Genomic DNA, 22,206 nt, shown 5'->3' with positions numbered 1-22,206 from the left:
CCTACATTGATACTGGTGAAAGTCGTTTTCCAATAGCTGTTATTGTTCCAGAGATATTTTGGGTGGACAAGATAGCTGGGACACCCTGTACAATATAATACAAAGTATATAATATAGTTTTATTTGTAAATAATAGATTTCAGCTATCGGTCGTCGTTTTGAAATTTTATTGGCAGATCTAGATTTGAGCTAGAAACTAGCCGTTCTCAATGCACTATCATTTTTGATCAATGCATGTAATGCCTGTTGGTCGGGCTTCATCCACAGTTCACTGAATACTCAATGAATAGCTGAAATCTAGATCTGCCAATAAAATTTCAAAAGGACGACTGATAGCTAGAATCTATTATTTACAACTCAATATAACAGTCGCTGCGTGCACCTGCCTCTGAATGGAGGGTAACCTGATAAATTTTTATATATATTCTATATTTGTCCTTCATTTTCATCTCCACGAGGCGCAAGGATCACATAAAAAGACGCTTGTAAATATTAGAAGAACCATAAGACTTTAATTGGCATCCAGAATGACATATAACGTAAAAGAATTTTTTTGTGCTTCAGTGTACAATTTCTGTAAATACATTGAGATGATCCCCTTTTTCTTGATGTTCCTTCTATGCATAAACCAATTGGTAGTCAAATGCTCAACCTTTAATACTGCAAATTGTTTCTCCAGTGCATAACACCTGCATCTAGCTCATTATTTCTCCATGTACAGTTACCCTGTAGAGTTGAGTGTTGTTGATAGCAGTTTCCTGTGCTCCTCCATAGTGTATAGTACTTGCCTACACGGCCCTACTGTGTGCATCGCGTGTTGTTTTGTGTTGTTTCAGAACAAGTACTCCTCCTTCAGCTGGACAGAGGACGAGACGCAGAAAGAGGTCAGACCAAACATTGTTCGCTCCTTTTCAGACGTAGTTGGTTCCCCTGTAGCCTCATAGATATGCTTGTGGCCTGAGTACTGTGAGCTGCCATGTTTAGCGAATAACATTTCCTGTTACCTGTGAAGCATGCTTCCTTCCAGATCTGTACAAACTGTTGATGTGCCCATTTGTTTCGTGTATCCCTAGAAAATGTAAAGTATGCAATAATACGACGGTCACTCCAAAAAAAAATGCACATTATATTTTTAAAAAATCCATCTTTTATTCTACGTTTGAAAGTTTTACAGTGTGTAGATACATCCTTTAGGAACAATATTTTCATTTCCCCACATAATTTCCATCCCTCTCAACTGCCTTACGCCATCTTGGAACCAGCGCCTGTATACCCGCACGGTAAAATTCTGGACCAGCCTATTGGAGCCACTGTTTGGCAGCGTGCACAAGGGAGTCATCATCTTCAAACCTTGTTCCACGAAGAGAGTCTTTCAGTTTCCCGAAGAGATGATAGTGACATGGAGCCAGGTCAGGACTGTAAGGCGGGTGTTTCAGTGTTGTCCATCCGAGTTTTGTGATCGCTTCCATGGTTTTTTGACTGACATGTGGCTGTGCATTCTCCTGCAACGGCAAAACATCCTGCTTTTGCCGAAGTGGTCAAACACGACTCAGTCGAGCTTGAAGTTTCTTCAGTGTCTTCACACATGCATCAGAATTTATGGTGGTTCCACTTGGCACGATGTCCACAAGGAAGAGTCCTTCGGAATCGAGAAACACAGTAGCCGTAACTTTTCCAGCAGAAGGTGTGGTTTTGAATTTTTTTTCTTGGGTGAATTTGCATGATGCCACTCCACTGATTGCCTCTTCGTCTCTGGCGATAAATGATGGAGCCACGTTTCATCACCTGTCACAATTCTTCCAAGAAATTCATCTCCACCATTCTCGTACTGTTCCAAAAGTTCGCTCCATGCCGTTTTTCTTGTTTCTTTGTGACCCATTGCCAACATCCTGGGAACCCACCTGGTACAAACCTTTTTTCACGTCATCACTTTCAGTACTCTGCAACCACTTCCCTCCCCTATCCCAGCGTAGCGTGACAATTCGTTCACTGTGATGCGTCTGTCAGCAGTCACCAATTCGTTAGCTCTCTGCATACTGTCTGGAGTGTGTGCAGTACGAGGCCTGCCGCTGCGAGGACAATCCTCAATATTGCCGTGCCCGCTTTCATCACGTAACATGCGTGCCCACCGACTAACTGTACTGCGATCGACAGCAGCATCTCCGTACACCTTTTTCAACCTCTCGTGGATGTTTCCCACTGTCTCGTTTTCACAGCGCAGGAATTCTATGACAGCACGTTGCTTCTGACGAACGTCAAGTGTAGCAGCCATCTTGAAGACATGCTGTGACGGCGGCGCTCACGGGAACAGGTCGAACTAAGTTTGAAAACAAGCGGGAAGGATGTATCTACACACTGTAAAACTTTGACAGATGCAGAGTGAAAACTGTATTTTTACAAAAATAGTGTGCATTTATTTTGGAGTGACCCTCGTACTTATGTAATTCTGATATTAATGTAAAAGTGTGGTACCAAATACCTAGAGAATACGGTTCCAAAGATTAGAGCTTTGATCTCAACAAATATGTGGCAAAATTAAAAACTTCATAATGGGAGTGTCCCACGGGGGGTGTCTGTTATGGTCTATGGCAAAAAAATTACACACTATTAAGGATATTTCCAATTTGCTGATGAGCAAGTGTCACTGCTAAGTGACTCCATAACCAAATCACTAATATACGATTGTATGATTGAGCATGAAGTGTAGGTAACAGTTGGTTACGATGGTGGAAGAAATTCTCAGTGACAGTATTTGTGCAACAAGTTGAGGGAAGGTGGTATGGGACAGTTCATGATCACCAGGCTTTGCACAAATGCCTTGTGCTAAATTCTAAATTTCGTCACAGTGCCTGATGGAGTGAGGGTCTGTCGCAGAGTTGATGTAGACCCATCTGTCAACATCCCCCCAGCTCTTGTTCCAAAAGAGTAACTTGTACACTTCAGTCCTTCACTTTCATCCTTAACATCACAAATACAACACTAAAATTCCACATGCACTCTCCATAGTCACTTCACTCGACAGATGGACTTACAACGCAACACTCACACTTTATGATGGAATGGTGCCATGCAGCATGACGAAGGAGAATCTTTCAAATTAGATGGCTGAACCTTCCACCGGAAGTCTCAAATTTTTGTTTCCAATGGGCCTGCAGCTCGATATATGTCGTGTAAAGACATTATGAATTAAGTCCAAAAAGCTGCTTCTGTTTTTGAGATGTTTATTTAATCACGGCAGGCCTGTTTCAGCACTATTGCCATAATCAGGCTATGCGAAAGCAATGGTTTTATTATATACTGTTTTCTAGGGCAGACGGTAGCCTACTTGGGGTCTAGTGCAGCAGGGGATACAACCCGTCGGCTTTGAACAATGACGTCATTCCTTAGTCATAGATCGTAATGTCTTCACTTCGAGGCATAGATAATAAAGCAGTTCTGTGTTCTAATAAGCACTGTCATTAAAATAATTGAATGTAAGTCTAAAAGCGATCGCTTGATATTGGGTGCTTTTGCTGTTATGTTTCAGTTTCGTTTCTTTACTGATTGCGTAATGAAGTAGGATCAGTTTATTCTATCACGTGAGATTTTTTTTAAAAAAAAGCCAAAAAACTCTTATTACGTACTGAAGGGAGCTAGAACACTAAGAAGAATCGCTTCTCGGCTTTTGACAAAATATTGCTTAATAAAGTAGGATCAGTTTATTCTATCTCGTGAGATTTTTTTTAAAAAAAGCCAAAAAACTCTTATTACGTACTGAAGGGAGCTAGAACACTATGAAAAATCGCTTCTCGGCTTTTGACAAGATATTGCTTAATAAAGTAGGATCAGTTTATTCTATCTCGTGAGATTTTTTTTTTTTAAAAGTCAAAAAACACTTATTAGGTACTGAAGGGAGCTCCTTAATAAAGTAGGATCAGTTTATTGTATCTCGTGAGATTTTTTTTTTAAAAAGTCAAAAACCACTTATTACGTACTGCAGGGAGCTAGAACATTAAGAACAATCGCTTCTCGGCTTTTGACAAGATATAGATTGATAAAGTAGGATCAGTTTATTCTATCTCGTGAGATTTTTTTTTAAGTCAAAAAACACTTATTCTTTTGACAAGATCAATGTTTATCTCTCTCGCATTCCTTTGTTTCTCAACATTCTCCTCAGCTCTTTCATCTCTGTAATACATGCTCTCTGGCGACTTGTGACGTCATTGTTCAAAGCCGACGGGTTGTATCCCCTGCTGCACTAGTCCCCCTACTTGTCATATATGAAATTGACAACCATACATTCATGGAATTCTGACTTACCTATAACATCGCTGGTTAGTCACTTAAGCGTTTTTCTTACGTCTTTTAAAGTTATTTTATGACGTAGCTTTCATAGGCTATATTTGTTGGATGTTATAGCCTGAATTTTATTTGTTGTGTGTGACAATTTTTTGTTTGACCTTTAACCAACGATGTTATAAGTTTACATCAGAGCAGTTACTTATCGATTTCCCTTAGTTACCGTCTTGTTTATTTTTATCTGTGAATTTGTGATTGGTTTGGCTTAGCATACGTCTTTGGTTGTTCATCCGTTTTCATGATCGATGAATGCACACAAATATCCACAAGAAATACACCACGAGCAATTAGATCTAAAACATAAACACTATATAGAAAACTTTATTCAAATCATCGATCATGAAAACGGATAAACGAGCAAAGACATAAGCTAAGCCAAACCAACCACACATTCACAGATAAAAATAAACAACACGGTAACTAAGGAAAATCGATAAGTAACTGCTCTGATGTTAACTTATAACATCGTTGGTTAAACGTCGATCAAAAAATTGTCACACACAACAAATAAAATTCAGGCTATAACTTCCAAAACAGATAGCCTATGAAAGCTACGTCATAAAATAACTTTAAAAGACGTAACAAAAACGCTTAAGTGACTAACCACCGATGTTATAGGAAGTTAAGAATTCCATAAATGTATAGTTGTCAATTTCATAAATGACAAGTAGGCTACCGTCTGCCCTAGAAAATAGTATATAATAAAACCATTACTTTCAAATCGCCTGATGATGGCAATAGTGCTGAAACAGGCCTGTCGTGATTAAATAAACATCTCAAAAAAAAAAAAGAAGCAGCTTTTTGGACTTAATTCATAATGGAAGTCTCCAAGTCATCAATGACGTATCTACACCGCCGCCGTTAGCTGAGTGGTGCCGGCACGGTAGCTCAGCGTGTTTGGTCAGAGAGCTGGTTGGCCGCTGTAATAAAAAAACTGAGTGAAAGGATCAACCACCTAACTTGAACAGGATGTCTTGCGACGTTCGCAATGACCAAACACGACGATCAATGACGAACAAAGTGCAAATAAATAAGTAAATAAATAAAAGTTGGAAAAAAAGTGGTCAGCGCTGCGGAATGCCACGCCAAGGGGCCCTGGTTCGATTCCCGCCTGGGGCAGGAGATTTTCTCCGCTCAGGGATTGGTTGTTGTATTTTCATCATCATCATTTCATCCCCATCCGGCGCGCCAGTCGCCCAATGTGGCGTCGAATGCAATAAGTACTTGCCCTCAGCGGCCGAACTTCCCCGAATGGGGGACTCCCAGCCCACAATGCCGTACGCTTATTTCCATTATTCAGTGACATATCTAATCATTACTCACGGCAGTCAGCATCCAAGTTACTGATGATTGGCAATCATCCATTGTAGTGAAAGCAGCAACAGACATATGAAGACTGCTTCCCCCAGAGGGAACTAAGATAAATTTCCCACTGCTTCCAACATAGGAAACCAAATGTGACGTGATGCTATTTCTAGTACGGGAGTCATGACGAAATGTGTGTGAGAGTTCGCCAACATGGTACATAATTTTCTCCATTAGCACACACAGATGATGGCCACTGAAAGTGTGGCCGAAATGTCAGCTTTATCCATCTGGTCACAGTTAATTTACAGGGTGAGCACAAAGTCTTGCCCTGATTATAACAATTTATTACAGAATAACCGTTTGACGTAATAATTTACATTTGATGCCGTTACATAGGTTAGCGTTACTAGCTTTTTAAGACCACTTACGTTTGTAAACCTCAACGTGTGCTCCCTCGGTAGCTCGGAGAACGTCGAGGCGGTATTCCATTTTCCACCGGGTGTTTCGTAAAGTGTGTTCTGTTACGGTACCCACAGCAGGTTGTATCCTAGCCTTCAGTTCGTCGACGTCAGCAACAGGTGTGGCGAAGACTCTGACCTTGATATAGCCCAGAAAAAAAAGTCAAGGGGCGTAATGTCTGGAGAGGGGGGTGGCCAGGGTGTTGGACCGTTCCTTCCAATCCACCGATCCGGAAATGTTTCATCCAGAAAATCACGCACACACCATCAAAGCCCAGTGGGGGCGTGCTCCATCTTACTGAAAAATTATCTATGGTTGATATTCTTCTAACAGTGGGGCAATGAACTGTTGAAAAACATCTTAGTAAATGTTAGCGGTAATGGATTTTTCCACGAAGAAAAACGGTCCAAAAACCTTGTTATGCATGAGGCTGCAACAAACATTCACGTTTTCGCTGTCTCGCTGTAACGGTGCAGTAGCATGTGGAGACTATGAACCCCATTATGCCTATTTACCATTCCACTGACATGAAAGGTGGATTCAACCGGTAAAGCATATGCGTTCTAAGTTATCGTTAGGGCAATCAATCCTGTTGAGAATCTCAGTTGCAAATTCAGCATGTGTCAGCATATCATTCGGTTGCAAGGCCTGCACGATTTGCACTTTGTATGCATGCAACCTAAGCCTTTCATGAAGAATGTTCACCACCCTTGCTTTCGGTATGTGAAGTTCACGTGATGCTTGACGAGTTGATTTAGACGGACTCCGTTGAAACGATTTCCGAACACGATCAACAGTTGCTTCACTCACACGAGGCCTGCCACTTCGAGGACGATCTCCAACGCTGCCTGTTTCGTTAAAGTTTGCTTTACTGATTTAACGTCAGGAGGGCTACGTCCACAAGAAGCCCGAAATTTACGCTGAACACTCAGGGCGTAAGGTGTCAGGCAAATCCAACACCTTCCATGAAAACCCTGACATGATAAGCAAATCCAGTAGTATGTCACATAGCTCCGAATAAATCGTGACATTAAATTAACCAAAGTAATACGAGTAACGAGTGAGCAAATGGAATACCACAGACTAACACAAGAATGCCTAAATGCATGTCATACCTTCCCACCGTGAGACAGACGCAGTTCCGAGGGGAGAAACGAGAACAGAAGCCGAGAGCAGAACCGTGTTAAGCTAGAAGGCCCTATGATAAGGGACGGACTGGACATCCACGTTGCCAGCTAACCACTAGGACCACCCCAGCTGCAAGTTTTTGCGTGAAACTTTTTCGCGTCTCTGTTACGTCAGGACCACCCCCCAGCCAATGTTAAAAGCTAGAGCCCTCCTGAAGAACAGTATAGATCTTACGATAACGTTAAAAGGGCCACACCACCCGCAACTTTTAGCGTGAGACTTTTTCGCATCTCTGTTACGTTAGGACCACCCCCCAGCCCATGTTAAAAGATAGAGTCCTCCAGAAGTACAGTATAGATCTTCCGATAACACTAAAGGACCACACCAGCTGCAAGTTTTAGCGCGAGTCTTTTTCGCGTCTCTGTTACGTTGCAAACGTTAAAAACATTGCCCCACCACGAAAAGTATAACGTTTCTCATTGGATAGACAGAATTTTTGTAGGCAGAGCTTAAGGTTAACATTGAGACCCTGATTGGTCAGATGAAAACACAGCCAGATAGTTTTTTTTTAGACCAACTTCGGTAAATTATAGTAAGGAGAAGTTAGGAGAGAGTTGCTTCCGAGACGGCGAGGTGAGCGGAGCTGTGCTGCCCGTCGCCCCCTGACGAACACCGACAAGGTAATGAAGGCACACGATGCCGCATTTTTGAGCACATAACGCTTCTCTCAGAACTGCAGAAGTCTCATCTGTTACACCCCCTTTTTGCGTAATACTAGTGTCGATCGTCAATTAAAGCTCATGGTGTTCACATTTGCCACTTGAAGTAAAAAATCTGAAACGCAATGATTTTTTCTGTTATATAGTTATTGAGAAGCCACATCAGCCACTGTAATTTACGACAAGTTAGGTAAGTAATTAACGATAATTGAGGGTCACTGTAGACCATTTTCATAGTTTTCTCTTTTGTGAAACTTAATTTAAACCTAGATTATAGATGTGATATGGCATAGGTCATCCTTCGATCCATTGTAGAACTTGGAAACCCATTCAGGGAATATTCGTTCACATTTTTGTTGGACGCAGTTGGTTTTTATCATCCTATATTAAAACATTTCCTTTTATGAATAGGCTCTGAGCACTATGGGACATAACGTCTGAGGTCATCAGTCCCCTAGAACTTAGAACTACTTAAACCTAACTAACCTAAGGACATCACACACATCCATGCCCGAGGCAGGATTCGAACCTGCGACCGTAGCGGTCACGCGGTTCCAGACTGTAGCGCCTAGAACCGCTCGGCCACTCCGACCGGCTCCTTTTATCAATAGTGCAATTTATAAACAATGTTTTGTGAGTAGAATAAAATTTCCAATGGTAAACTTAACTGCTTTTTCGACTTTATTTTACCAGCTAACTAAAAATAGGAAAGCCTTGAACCCCTTCCACTAAATTTAGTTAGTATTAAGATTCTTTTACAAGGAGTGCAGTGGAGCTGACGCTGAAATCATTAAGTATTTGGTTATATCATCGCTAGTCTCATTGAACTCTTCTGAACTCTACGTGTCATGTGTGGTCTGTCGTCTCCTTACCAGCAACAGGTCCCAGGTTCAAACTAGTCAATTCCCTAAAAAACACGCTCAGAGCGTCGTTGCGCGAAAGTGGTAGGGAGACACGACTTAGAACAAACAGACACCACGCAGAATGTTAGAATGGGCGATTTCGTTTCGTGAAACCAAAGCACACATTGCGCTTCCTCCAGCTTCGACGCCATTTCGCCAGCAACTAACGTGACCTAACAGACCGCGTCGGTGTTGTGGAGCACTAGCGCCATCTATTGGTCACAACAACTAGTAACACTAACCTATGTGACTTATTATGTTATACATTTTTATAATCAGGGTAGGACTTTGTGCTCACTCTGCATTTTACAACATGAGGGGTTCTCCACCTAGAAAGCTTGTGTGTCATCTGACTGTGGGTGTGGCGACCTACACACTTTCAGTGACATACGACTCTGCTTTTTGATAAACCACCCGAATCACATTCAAAGGATGGCATTATACCCTTTCACGACAGCGTCACTAAATTGCCATCATGAACAGTTTACATCAACTATACACTTCACACTGAGAAAAGTGCAGATGTGTTTCTGAGCATTTTAGTTTGAAGGATGTGTAGCCTGCACTGGTTCGCTACATAGCAGTTGCATTTCGTTTGATTTCTTACCCCTATTTATGTTGGCATCTGTACTGCACTGAAAATATGTTTGCAGCAGTATAAATGTTGATGTCATATGCTATATGCCTTATTTGGAAACAAACTCGGCCCATTCTGTCAGGTACCCACTGTTGACAGCCATTATGCCCACGATACTCTTTTTACCTCAAGCTTGCATTCAGCACTGCTCAGTCCTTTCTTAGATTTGTTTTTCCAGCAATGTTACTTCTACGTTCATGGTAATACACAGCAGCACGGATAGGCTTACTGTTGGAGAGTTGTCCGACATGTACCTTGTGTATGCATTTACTGAATTAAAAAGGAAAACAACGTGATGATGATATGCTGAGCTGTTCCATCAGCGACACGAACAATGTCTCAGTATGTTTTAGTTATTCTGTAGTTTGCACGTGACAGGCGTTTACACTATTGCGAAATTATTGTCAGAGGAATAAAGACAATTGGGATAATATACTGAATAAATCATAAGAACACTATTAGTGTACACATGTATGTCTGAAAGAACACACACACTGGTGACAAGCCACAGCCTTACGAAATACTGCAAGATTTCTTTGCTGATCACGAATTCCTTGTCATTTTCTACATTAGTCACAGGTCTACTGTCCAACAGTGATATATGAAAATTTGTGCCGGAACAGTACTCGGACCCAGATTTCCCAATTATTGCGAGTGCTTCACTCAACCACTTTGAGTATTCGTGCACGCTCCCTAAATCTAACCAAACTTCGATATGTCACACTGTCTCTGTTCTTATATTGTAGTCCACTAAATTCATTACCTACTGCTAGCAGTATTATTTGGATTCCGGAACAGGGAGAGTGGAAAAACGGGGAATCAAGAGAAATACTGTGTCATTATACACCTATGTAGGCTTGTAATATATGTGGGCATAAGATGATAACAACATTGCTATCGATTTCGCGTTTCTTCATTCCCCTGTTGCGGGAATTCAAGTAATATTGCGAGCAGTAGGTATGAATTTAGTGGACTATGACATAAGGATAGAGACAGTGTGACATATGGAAGTTTGGGTCGGTCCAGAGAGGATTCATGGACAGCCAAAGTGGTTAAGATGACCAGTCATGATAAGTAGCAAATCGGGTTGAAGACCGCTTCCGGCAGAAATTTTCATATGTCACTGGTGACTAGTATACCTACAAATAATACAACTGATATCAAGGAATTCGTTGTCAGTGAATAAGCTTGGGAGCATTATTGCTCTGTAAAGACCGACTGGTAACCGAGTGTCCTCTGTACCAAAATACTCTGAAAATTTCACTAAATAGCTTCCGAAATTCTGTCATTGGAGTTTGGGTTCACTCTGTATATTCAGTTGTCGAACCTAGCCAATGATTAATTTTGGGATATCATAGATGAAAATGAAATATATTTGCAGTTGGATGACCATCAGCTGTATAATGGAATGACCATACTGATATTTATGCTGGACTGGGGTGCGAGCCCAGTTTTGCCACTTATCGCAAACTTCCTTACACTGTAAACCATTTTCGTCATTCCATCATTCCACTGATGGTTGTTCATATTCGCGACAGAAAATGCATTTCACGTATTTTATAACAGTGCATGTCTGACATAATGTTGCACAATACTGATGAACAACACAGGCACTGCAGTATCGTACAGTAGACTATGGTCTTCCCAGCTTTTTAACACCTCTGGAATCCAAAAACATGAAAACGGAACGACACAGACACTCCTACAGCCATCCCATATACTAGGCTGTTCCAGTGCGCTCCATGGGGTAAGGGTGCCCACATCCACCTCTCAGCATACTCGTGAACAGGTACTTGAAGTGTAGACTTCCCACCAGACAGCCATGTTGCACATGCACAAGCTGGTTGGCCACCCCTGTTCACAGGCTTTCAGCCAATGAACTGTGATCATAAACGCTACAGCCCAATACCAAGACCCCCATGTCAGCTGTTTGCCCACCCTTGTCCATCTGCACCCATGCTGTACCGATGCACTCCATAGGGTATGGGTGCCCACATCCACCTCTCAACATACTCGTAAACAGGTACTTGAATTGTTGACTTCCCACCAGATGACCATATTGTACATGTGGAAGCTGGCTGGCCACCCCTGTTCATAGGCTCTCAGCCAATGAGCTGTGATCGTAAACACTACGGCCCAATTGCAAGGCCCCCCTTGGGGCAAGGGTGCCCACATCCACATCTCAACATACTCGTGAATGGTACTTGAAGTGTAGAGTTCCCACCAGACAGCCATGTACCACATACACAAACTGGTAGGCCACCCCTGTTCACAGGCACTCAGCCAATGAGCTGTGATTGTAAACGCTACGGCCCAATTCCGAGGCCCCCCTGTCATCCGTTCGCCCACCCTTGCCCACCTGTACCCGTGTCTGCCCGGGCGCCCCCAGGCAGGGTGGTGAGCTGGAACAGCCTACCTCGTACCGCTGTCGCTGCCGCTCGCTGCTGCCGCTGTTGCTGTAGATAGTGACAGTGTGGTGTGTAACACTGCGTACCTGCCAACTGCACGCCGCTCCGGTCCACGCACCCGTGGCCGCACAGGGCTTCACGTGGGTCAAGGACCGCAGTGGAGGCGGCGGGGGCGGAGGCGGGGGCGGAGGCGACGACACGCCCCGCGAGCCCGCCCCACCGGCGCGGCGGCCGCAGCAGGAGAAGGTGCGGGACGTGGCGCAGCTGGCGGAGCGGCTGGGCTGCTCGGTGCAGCAGCTGGCCATCGCGTGGGGGCTCAAGAACGAGAGCGTCCAGTGCCTGCTGCTGGGCGCCGCCTCCGCCGACCAGCTCTACGAGAGCATACAGTCCCTCCAGGTGGGTGCAGCCGGCCGACTAGCCAATAAGTCAAAGCAGATCACCTACGGGCTTGAGGAAGCGGGTGTATCTGTCCAAAAAACCTCGACGGCAGGTCAGATCTACTGTGGGGTCAACTAATATGGTGTACAACGTATGCTTCTGCTGTTCAGATGTACTCAAACACAACCCTAGTATGGGGCTTCCAATTGCTGGCCAAATCCACTGATGTGTATACACTACTGGCCATTAAAACTGCCACACCACGAAGATGACGTGCTACTGACGCGAAATTTAACCGACAGGGAGAAGACGCTGTGATATGCCAATGATTAGCTTTCCAGAGCATTCACACAAGGTTGGCGCCGGTGGCGACACCTACAACGTGCTGACATGAGGAAAGTTTCATACCCATTTCTCATACAGCAGTTGACCGGCGTTGCCTGGTGATGCCTCGTGTAAGGAGGAGAAATGCGTACCATCATGTTTCCGACTTTGATAAAGGGCGGATTGTAGCCTATCGCTATTGCGGTCTATCGTATCGCGACATTGCTACTCGCGTTGGTCGAGATCCAATGACTGTTAGCAGAATATGGAATCGCTGGCTTCAGGAGGGTAATACGGAACTTCGTGCTGGATCCAAACGGCCTCGTATCACTAGCAGTCGAGATGACAGGTATCTTATCCGCACGGCTGTATCGGATCGTGCAGCCACGTCTGGATCCCTGAGGGACGTTTGCAAGACAACAACCATCTGCACGAACAGTTCGATGACGTTTTCAGCAGCAGGGACTATCAGCTCGGAGACCGTGGCTTTGGTTACCCTTGATGCTGCATCACAGACAGGAGTGCCTGCGATGGTGCATTCGATGACGAACCTGGGTGCACCATTGACAAAACGTCATTTTTTCGGACAAATCCAGGTTCTGTTTACGGCATCATGATGGTCGCGTCCGTGTTTGGTGACTTCGCGGTGAACGCACATTGGAAGCGTGTATTCGCCATCGCCATACTGGCGTATTACCCGGCGTGATAGTATGGGGTGCCATTGGTTACATGTCTCGGTCACCTCTTGTTCGCATTGACGCCGCTTTGCACAGTGGACGTTACATTTCAGATGTGTTACGACCCGTGGCTCTACCCTTCATTCGATCCCTGCGAAACCCTACATTTCAGCAGGATAATGCACGACCCCATATTGCAGGTTCTAACAACCCTACCACAAAAAAGATCAAAATTTAATAATGGTTGTGGTGTTGCTCACGCTGCTAAATACTGCATTTTCGGGCAACAACAAAGTTATTATGTGGCAGGTGTCATTAGAGCACAGTTAATAAACTCATTTCGTCTAATAACGAATAAACTAGGCACTCATCTTTTCGTGTTTCCCACGCTGGTCTCGTTGTAAAATCGTGGCTCAATCGTCGAAAATCTAGGTGGTGATGATTCCAAGCTCGGATGCAAAGAGGCATAAGTTTTATTCTGCTATATTCAAAAGTTTTATAGATGTGTTTCACAAACCATTTTTGAAGTTTAAACCTTTGAAAGTTAGCGCAATGGTGATGTAAAAAAAAAAATCAGCACTCCGAATTTAAGTTACACTTCCTTTTTATTGCTTTTGTTGTAATATCACGTAACACACAAAACATCACTTCACAATACAAAACATACTTGGAAACATCTTCCTCACTGTTCACATTTTATAAGCTGACTACAATATGCGTCTTTCCAACATGACGTCCAAGACTTGACTTTTTCAAGGTCCGACTCTCTAACAACTAACTAATAATCGCTTACGCGCCCAAAAATCAGAGTTACAAGTACGTCAATGATCGTAGTGACAAGAGAAAGAATACACATAAGAATAATATCATTGCAATATAAACATATCGATGTATGAAAAATGAAATCAAATCTGAATGTTGTCTCAGAAATATGTTAAGTAGTTAACAGAAACACAGTAGAATATTGCTGGTATCGAGAGGTTGAGTTGAGGTGCCGTAATGGTTACGTAATTCAAGTACCATTACAAGGTCCTGTATGGGCCTTTCTGGATACGAAAATGTTCGACTGCTGCCCTGGCCAGCACATTCTCCAGACCTCTCACCAATTGAAAACGTCTGGTCAATGGTGGCCGACCAACTGGCTCGTCACAATACGCCAGTCTCTACTCTTGATGAACTGTGGTATCGTTTTAAAGCTGCATGGGCAGCTGTACCTGTACACGCCATCCGAGCTCTGACTCAATGCCCAGGCGTATCAAGGCCGTTATTAACAGAGGTGGTTGTTCTGGGTACTGATTTCTCAGGATCTATGCACCAAAATTGCGTGAAAACGTAATCACAAAATGAGTTCTAGTATAATGTATTTGTCCAATGAATACCCGTTTATCATCTGCATTTCTTCTTGGTGTAGCAATTTTAATGGCCAGTTGTGTAGTCCTTGTAGGTAAGCCCAATGAGTTATCGAATCTCTTCTCAAAAACAGCATGTCAGGTCTTCAGGACTCAACACTGAGGGTCTCCAGTACGAGTTACTGGAGTCTCTATGTACGAGGGTTGGACAAAAATATGCAAACCACATGACAAATGCTTGAACATAAATGCCGAAGCTAGCCAAACCTGTTGGACCACGAATGGCACCAGTGTAATGTCGTCGCTGGCCGTGGTGGCCGAGCGGTTCCAGGCGCTTCAGTCTGGAACCGCGCGACCGCTCCGGTCGCAGGTTCGAATCCTGCCTCGGCCATGGATGTGATGTTCTTCGGTTAGTTAGGTTTAAGTAGTTCTAAGTTCTAGGGGACTGATGACCTCAGAAGTTAAGTCCCATAGTGCTCAAAGCCATTTGAACCATTTGATTTGTAATGTCGTCAATATCATGCAGGTGTCAGTCGTGGTCGAAACAGTCTTCAGTGTAGATGTGAGTGCATTATGTCAGAAATGTGCGCAAATTGTGGATGCTTGTTATGGTGGATGCTTCTAGACCCAAGATATCCGAAGTGTTTGGTCTTTCGAGAGGCAGCACAGAGAAGATTTATACTGTGTACAGCGAAAGTGGGAAAACATCATCGCTTGCATCACAATAAGGACGAACGTGTGTCTTGCGCGCTCGTGACAGACAAACATTGAAGAGGAGTGTGACAGAAAGTAAGAGGACCCACAACTGAATGTCTCATTCACAAACCCTATCAGCATCAAAACAACAGAATGGGGACTCCATAAGATGGGAATTACAAGGCGAGGTGGGATTCCAAAACTACTCATCAGTGATGCAAAAGCCCATAACAGGATAATGCGGTGACAAAGCCATGAAATCTGCACTGTGGAGCAGCTGAGGAAAGTCATTTGGTCGGATGAGGCTTGTTTCAACTTCTGCCCGTGTTCTCCTCCCAAGGGTGCAACACAGTGGGATCTTGGTGACAATTTGGACAGCCCTTTCACTTTTTTTTTGAGTCATCAGTCTCCTGATTGGTTTCATGCAGCTCACCCCAAATTCCTCTCCTGTGCAAACCTCTTTATCTCAGAGTAGTACTTGCAACATGCGTCTTCAATTATTTGCTCGATGTGTTCCAATCTCTGTCTTCCTTTTAGTTTCTGCCCTCTACAGCTCCCTCTAGTACCATGAAAGTCATTCCCTGATGTCTTAACACATGTCTACCAACCTGTCCCTACTCCTTGTCAGTCTTTTCCACATTCTCTTTTCCTCTCCAATTCTGTGAGCAAGCTCATCATTGAAACTTCCTGGCAGATTAAAACTGCCAGGACGTTTCATATCAGCGCACACTCCGCTGTAGAGTGAAAATTTCATTCTAAGCTCATATTTCCTTGTCTTATCAGTCCACCTAAATTTCAACATTCGTCTGTAGCACCACATCTCAGATACTTCGATTCTCTTCTCTTCCGGTTTTACCACAGTCCATGTTTCACTATAATACAATACTATGCTACAAACGTAAATGCTTAGAAATTTCTTCCTCAAATTAAGGCCTATGTTTGACACTAGTACACTTCTCTTGGCCAGGAATGCTCTTTTCCCCATTACTAGTCTACTTTCTATGTCCTCCTTGCTCCGTCTACCACTGGTTATATTCAAAATATCCACGGGTGTGCTGCCGGTTTTCACGTTTTTTATTATCGCATATACGAAAAGAGTTACGTGAAATACTTTTAGCAATGCTGTGCTTTGCTTTTCTTTATCATCATTACCCTTTAGCGGAATAAAATGTATATATGGAAGTCTTATTGTTCTGTATCTGGCCTACAATTTAAGGAACGATTTTTCGTAACTGCAACTCATGCTAAGAATCAATATATCTTCCCTACTTCATAGTGATTAAAAGCTGAAATTACTTTGTTATGAGCACTGATGTTACAGTCCGTGTGATCGTTCAAAAACACAAGTTCGCAGTGGATTTTATTTCTCGTTAAAATGCTATTTCATACCACGACTAGCCCAAGAACATGAGACTCTCATTAAAAAATACGTTGTCACTATAAAGTTTGCCAGATCAGAACGGAGCACAGCAAGATTCCTATCAGATTCTGAAGGTACATTAAATTATTTGCACTGTAAATTATATCCTATCAGCAGCCCGCGTCAATCTGCAACACATCATAAAATCTGCTGATCTTCACTGCCAGTCTGGGAGCTAAAAGAAATAATATTATTTTACTATTATTTTACCGCTTCCTTGCGGTATGCTCGACTATATTGTAAGTCGTTTAAATACGCCGCGGCAGCGGCTCTTCGTTCTCCACGCAGCTCAGCACCACAGATAATATTTATATAACTGAAAAATGTCTCAACAGGATGGGATAATATGCAAGCAAGCTTAACAATAAATAATACAAGTTTTCATTTAAACAACTCTATTAAAACCTTTAAATATCTCAGTGATTACAGACCTTTGTGAATTCACACGTAATGGCGTACATTGCTTAGTCTCGACAAAAGAATGCTACACTAGCGTTCGCTACTACGACACAGGATATCTTACTCGTTCGACTCCCAGATGAAGAAGACAAAGAAATTGCTATTCGTCACGTATTATATACTAGTTACTTATTTTAATCTTTGTTCGACATTTATCGTCTGTGGCGGTTTCATTACTCACCGACGCAGATATTCTCGAAAATAAATAATAAAAAAAATACATAATTTTATACAATAACACAATATGATACATATAATTCTCTAATTACTACATAATATATTGTTTTTGTTTCTCTAGACGTTACACGGTCTATAGTGTCCAACGGGCACAATATTTGAAAGTTGCGCCACCGTAGATGTCGTTTGCTAAGTACTCTTGCCTTTCTAAAGAGATGTCGTTCCGAGAATGTTGTTCCAAATTTTGCTAAGGTTATGCATCACATCGATTCTGCAGCAGCTAAGAGAATCAAGAAACGAGCCAGCCTCGCATTGGTACGTGACAGAGTGCAACTCACCCGCCGGAGCCTTGAGTTTATCTCACAGGAATTACTCAAACTACATTTGCAACTGGCTAGTAAGTTCACTTCTTGTTCCTGGGATTGGATTGATGGTGTCACCTGGGTGTCAGCTGATTCCGCCCATAAGAAGGCTACGGGACGTCAAACAGCTAAGTTCTCACGTCTCCTTGACAAACCATCTCTGCAGGTTCCGTGCAAGACTGTCATCAATTTGAGTGGCATAGTGTTGAGTGATGATGCAGTCTCGGTTCTGCAGAAAGGTCTCAACTTCGCTCCCACCCCCAAGTTCACTCCGGTCGCAGAAATTGTTAGTGCTGTTGAACAGGTTGCAGCTCGACTTCCGCCAGAATCAGCCGAGGAAATACGTCGTGAAACTTGTCGTGCGTTGACGAAATCCAAACCGATGAAGTCAAATATCAGCAGTACAGAGAGAGCGGTCATTCGTGATCTGAGGGAGCGCTCTGAAATTGTTGTCTTACCGGCTGACAGAGGCAATGCTACAGTTGTTGTCTCCCATAAGGACTACACTGATAAGATGCAGAGCCTGCTAAATGACGATTCCTACCGGAAGATCAGCGTTGACCCTACAAAGAAGGTGGAGAACAAGACGAGGGCGCTTCTCAATGACGCAGATTTACCGGAGGGTGACGCTAAGAAATTGTTACCCCAAGGTCCGGTACCGCCTAGACTATATGGACTCCCGAAGGTTCACAGAGAGGGGGTACCATTACGCCCCATTGTCAGCAACATCAGGGCACCTACATATTTGTTGGCCAAATACCTGACGGGAATATTAAGTCCTTATGTGGGTAAATGCCCTCATCACATCCGTAATTCCGTGGATTTTCTTAAACGCCTTCATAGCTTCAGGTTGGATGAGTCAGATATCATGGTGAGTTTTGACGTCGTTTCCTTGTTTACGAGGGTACCCCTTCGAGAGTCACTAGAATTGATTAGTCAGAAGTTTGACGAGAACACCACTGAACTTTTTAGGCATGTCTTGACTTCCACGTATTTTCTTTTTAATGGAGAATACTACGAACAAACGGAGGGAGTCGCCATGGGTAGCACACTCTCACCGGTGGTAGCGAATTTGTACATGGAGACTTTAGCCGGCCGGTGTGGCCGTGCGGTTAAAGGCGCTTCAGTCTGGAACCGCGTGACCGCTACGGTCGCAGGTTCGAATCCTGCCTCGGGCATGGATGTGTGTGATGTCCTTAGGTTAGTTAGGTTTAATTAGTTCTAAGTTCTAGGCGACTGATGACCTCAGAAGTTAAGTCGCATAGTGCTCAGAACCATTTGAAACCGTTGTACATGGAGAACTTCGAGGAGGAAGCCCTGTCGTCATCCGTATGGAAACGTACTTGCTTTTTCCGTTACGCGGACGACACGTTCGTCATCTGGCCACATGGTATGGATAAACTCCTTGACTTCCTTACACATCTAAACTCCATACACCCCAACATCAAATTCACTATGGAGACTGAAACGGAGGGTAAATTACCTTTCCTTGACGTCTTGGCCAAGAGAAGGGCTGACGGCAGCCTAGGTCATGGGGTGTATCGGAAGACAACGCACACTGATCTGTATTTTCACGCAGACAGCTGCCACCACCCTTCACAGAGGAACGGGGTACTTAAAACTCTAGTACATAGGGCGCGCACTATCTCTGACGCAGAGAGTCTACCCCAGGAATTGGAACATCTGAGAACTGTATTTCGACAAGATGGGTTCTCAGAGTGGGAGATTCGACGTGCTCTCCGCCCAACCACTGCAGCACAACCTGTTGAGATGGATGAAGTCACGAGGGAGGAGGTAGGCACTGCATTTATTCCATACACTGGCGCACTCTCGGGGAAAATCGCCCGCATTCTGAAGAAACACCGGGTCGGAACTGTGTTTTGTCCTCCAAATAAAACTCGTGCACTGGTGGGGAGCGCCAAAGATGACCTCGGTTTGAGGAAGGCCGGCGTGTACCAGATTCCGTGTCAATGTGGCGAGTCGTATATTGGTCAGACGATGCGTGCCGTCGAGGATCGATGCCGTGAACACCAGAGGCACACTCGACTGATGTATCCGAGCAAGTCGGCGGTCGCTGAACATTGTTTGTCGGAAAATCACGCCATGGAGTAGGACCGCACGAGGATTCTGGTACAGACGTCGAGATACTGGGACAGCGTTGTTAGAGAGGCCATCGAAATTCGCACCAATGACGACCTCATAAACCGTGACTGTGGCTATAATCTTAGCAAGGCTTGGGAACCAGCGATTGGGTTAATCGAGAATAAATCGAGCAAACGTATAGTTGTGACGACCACGGCGGACAGAGCCATCACTCCGACGTCATCTCAGACGCCGTCGCAATCTGTTCCACCGCGCGACCGTGGCGCGGGGCGCGGACGGCGGAGGGAGCGCGCCGCGGGCCGAGGGTATTTAAATCGGCCGCCGCCGCGACCGAACCCAGTTCCCTCTGAGCAGCCATAGCGTACGGATCTCCGTGCCGGCACGTTCACAGGAGCTCAGTCCGTCAGTTCACCTGATGATGGCGACATGTATGATCGCCGAAATATTGTGCCCGTTGGACACTATAGACCGGCAGCACACCCGTGGATATTTTGATTATCAAATACGCCGGGAGAAACTCAAGAATCACATTGGTTATTTTGCTGCCTAGGTAGCAGAATTCCTTAACTTCATCTCCCTCGTGACCATGATTCCTTGTGTTCAGTTTCTCGCTGTTTTCATTACTTTCGTCTTTCTTCGATTCACTCTCAGTCCATATTCCGCACTCAATAGATTGTTCATTCCATTCAGCAGATCATGTAATTCTTCTTCTCTTTCACTCAAGGTAGCAATGTCATCAGCGAATTGTATCATTTATACACTTCCAGCTTGAATTTTAACTCCACTCGTGAATATTTCTTTTATTTCCATCATTGCTTCTTCGATGTCAGATTGGAGCGAAAGACTACATCCCTGTCTTACACCCTTTTTAATCCGAACACTTCTTTCTTTGTCGTCCACTCTTATTATTCCTTCTTGGCTCGTGTACACATAACCGAGCGAGGTGGCGCAGTGGTTAGCACACTGGACTCGCATTCGGGAGGACGACGGTTCAATCCCGTCTCCGGCCATCCTGATTTAGGTTTTCCGTGATTTCCCTAAATCGTTTCAGGCAAATGCCGGGATGGTTCCTCTGCAAGGGCACGGCCGATTTCCTTCCCAATCCTTCCCTAACCCGAGCTTGCGCTCCGTCTCTAATGACCTCGTTGTCGACGGGACGTTAAACACTAACCACCACCACCTCGTGTACACATTGTATATCATCCATGTCTCCCTGCAGCTTACCCGTACTTTTCTGAGAATTTCGTACATCTTGTACCATTTTAAGTTACCCAACATTTTTTTCAGTCGACAACTCCTGAGAACATGTCTTAATTTTTCTTTAGCCTTGCCTCTATTATCAACCGCGCCGTCAGATTTGCCTCTCTGGTGCCTTTAAAATGTTTCAAATGGCTCTCAGCACTATGGGACTTAACATCTGAGGTCATCAGTCCCCTAGAACTTAGAACTACTTAATCCTAACTAACCGAAGAACATCACACACATCCATGCCCGAGGCAGGATTCGAACCTGCGACCGTAGCAGCCGCATGGTTCCGGACTGAAGCGCCGAGAACCGCTCGGCCACAGCTGTGGTGCCTTTACCTTTTCTAAAGCGAAAGTGATTTTCATCCAACACATCTTCAACTTTCTTTTCGATTCTTCTGTATATTATTCTTGTCAGCAACTTGGATGCATGAGCTGTTAAGTTGATTGTATGATACTTCTCGCACTTGTCAGCTGTTGCAGTCTTCGGAATTCTGTGTAAGATACCAGAAGGAGATTTTCACTGTGCAGCTAAGTGTACGCTGATATGAAACTTCCTGGCAGATTAAAACTGGGCGCCGGACCGAGACTCGAACTCGGGACCTTTGCCTTTTGCGAGCAAGTGCTCAAGCGACTGAGCTACCCAAGCACGACTCACGACCCATCCTCACGGTTTCAATTTTGCCAGTACCTCGTCTCCTACCTTCCCAATTTCATAGAACCTCTTCTACGAACGTAACAGAACTAGCACTCCTGGAATAAAGGATATTGCGGAGACATGGTGGAATGTTTCCAGAATGAGATTTTCAGTCTACAGCGGAGTGTGCGCTGATATGAAACTTCCTGGCAGATTAAAACTGTGTGCCGGACCGAGACTCGAACACGGGACCTTTGCCTTTCGCAGGCAAGTGCTGTACCATCTGAGCTACCCAAGCACGACTCACGCCCCGTCCTCACAGCTTTACTTCTGCCAGTACCTCGTCTCCTATCTTCCAAACTTTACTGAAGCTCTCCTGCGAACCTAGCAGAACTAGCACTCCTGAACGAAAGGATATTGCGGAGACATGGCTTAGCCACAGCCTGGGGGACGTTTCCGGAATGAGATTTTCACTCTGCAG

At 44.2% G+C, this 22,206-nt stretch overlaps 1 protein-coding gene across 1 annotated transcript in view; it reads left to right on the top strand.

Annotated features, from left to right (window-relative positions):
• The window catches only part of LOC126426664 (voltage-gated potassium channel subunit beta-2), a 718,526-nt gene that overhangs the window by 674,204 nt on the left and 22,116 nt on the right, over window positions 1-22,206 (top strand). Inside the window, exons 9-10 of the mRNA XM_050088549.1 lie at window positions 837-884; window positions 12,032-12,295. Of these exons, the coding sequence (XP_049944506.1) occupies window positions 837-884; window positions 12,032-12,295 (312 nt within the window). The remainder of the gene's footprint in view (window positions 1-836; window positions 885-12,031; window positions 12,296-22,206) is intronic.

This window comes from Schistocerca serialis, chromosome 11, assembly GCF_023864345.2.
Source record: "Schistocerca serialis cubense isolate TAMUIC-IGC-003099 chromosome 11, iqSchSeri2.2, whole genome shotgun sequence".
NCBI lineage: Eukaryota > Metazoa > Arthropoda > Insecta > Orthoptera > Acrididae > Schistocerca > Schistocerca serialis.
This window is presented reverse-complemented; position numbering and strand designations above follow the sequence as displayed.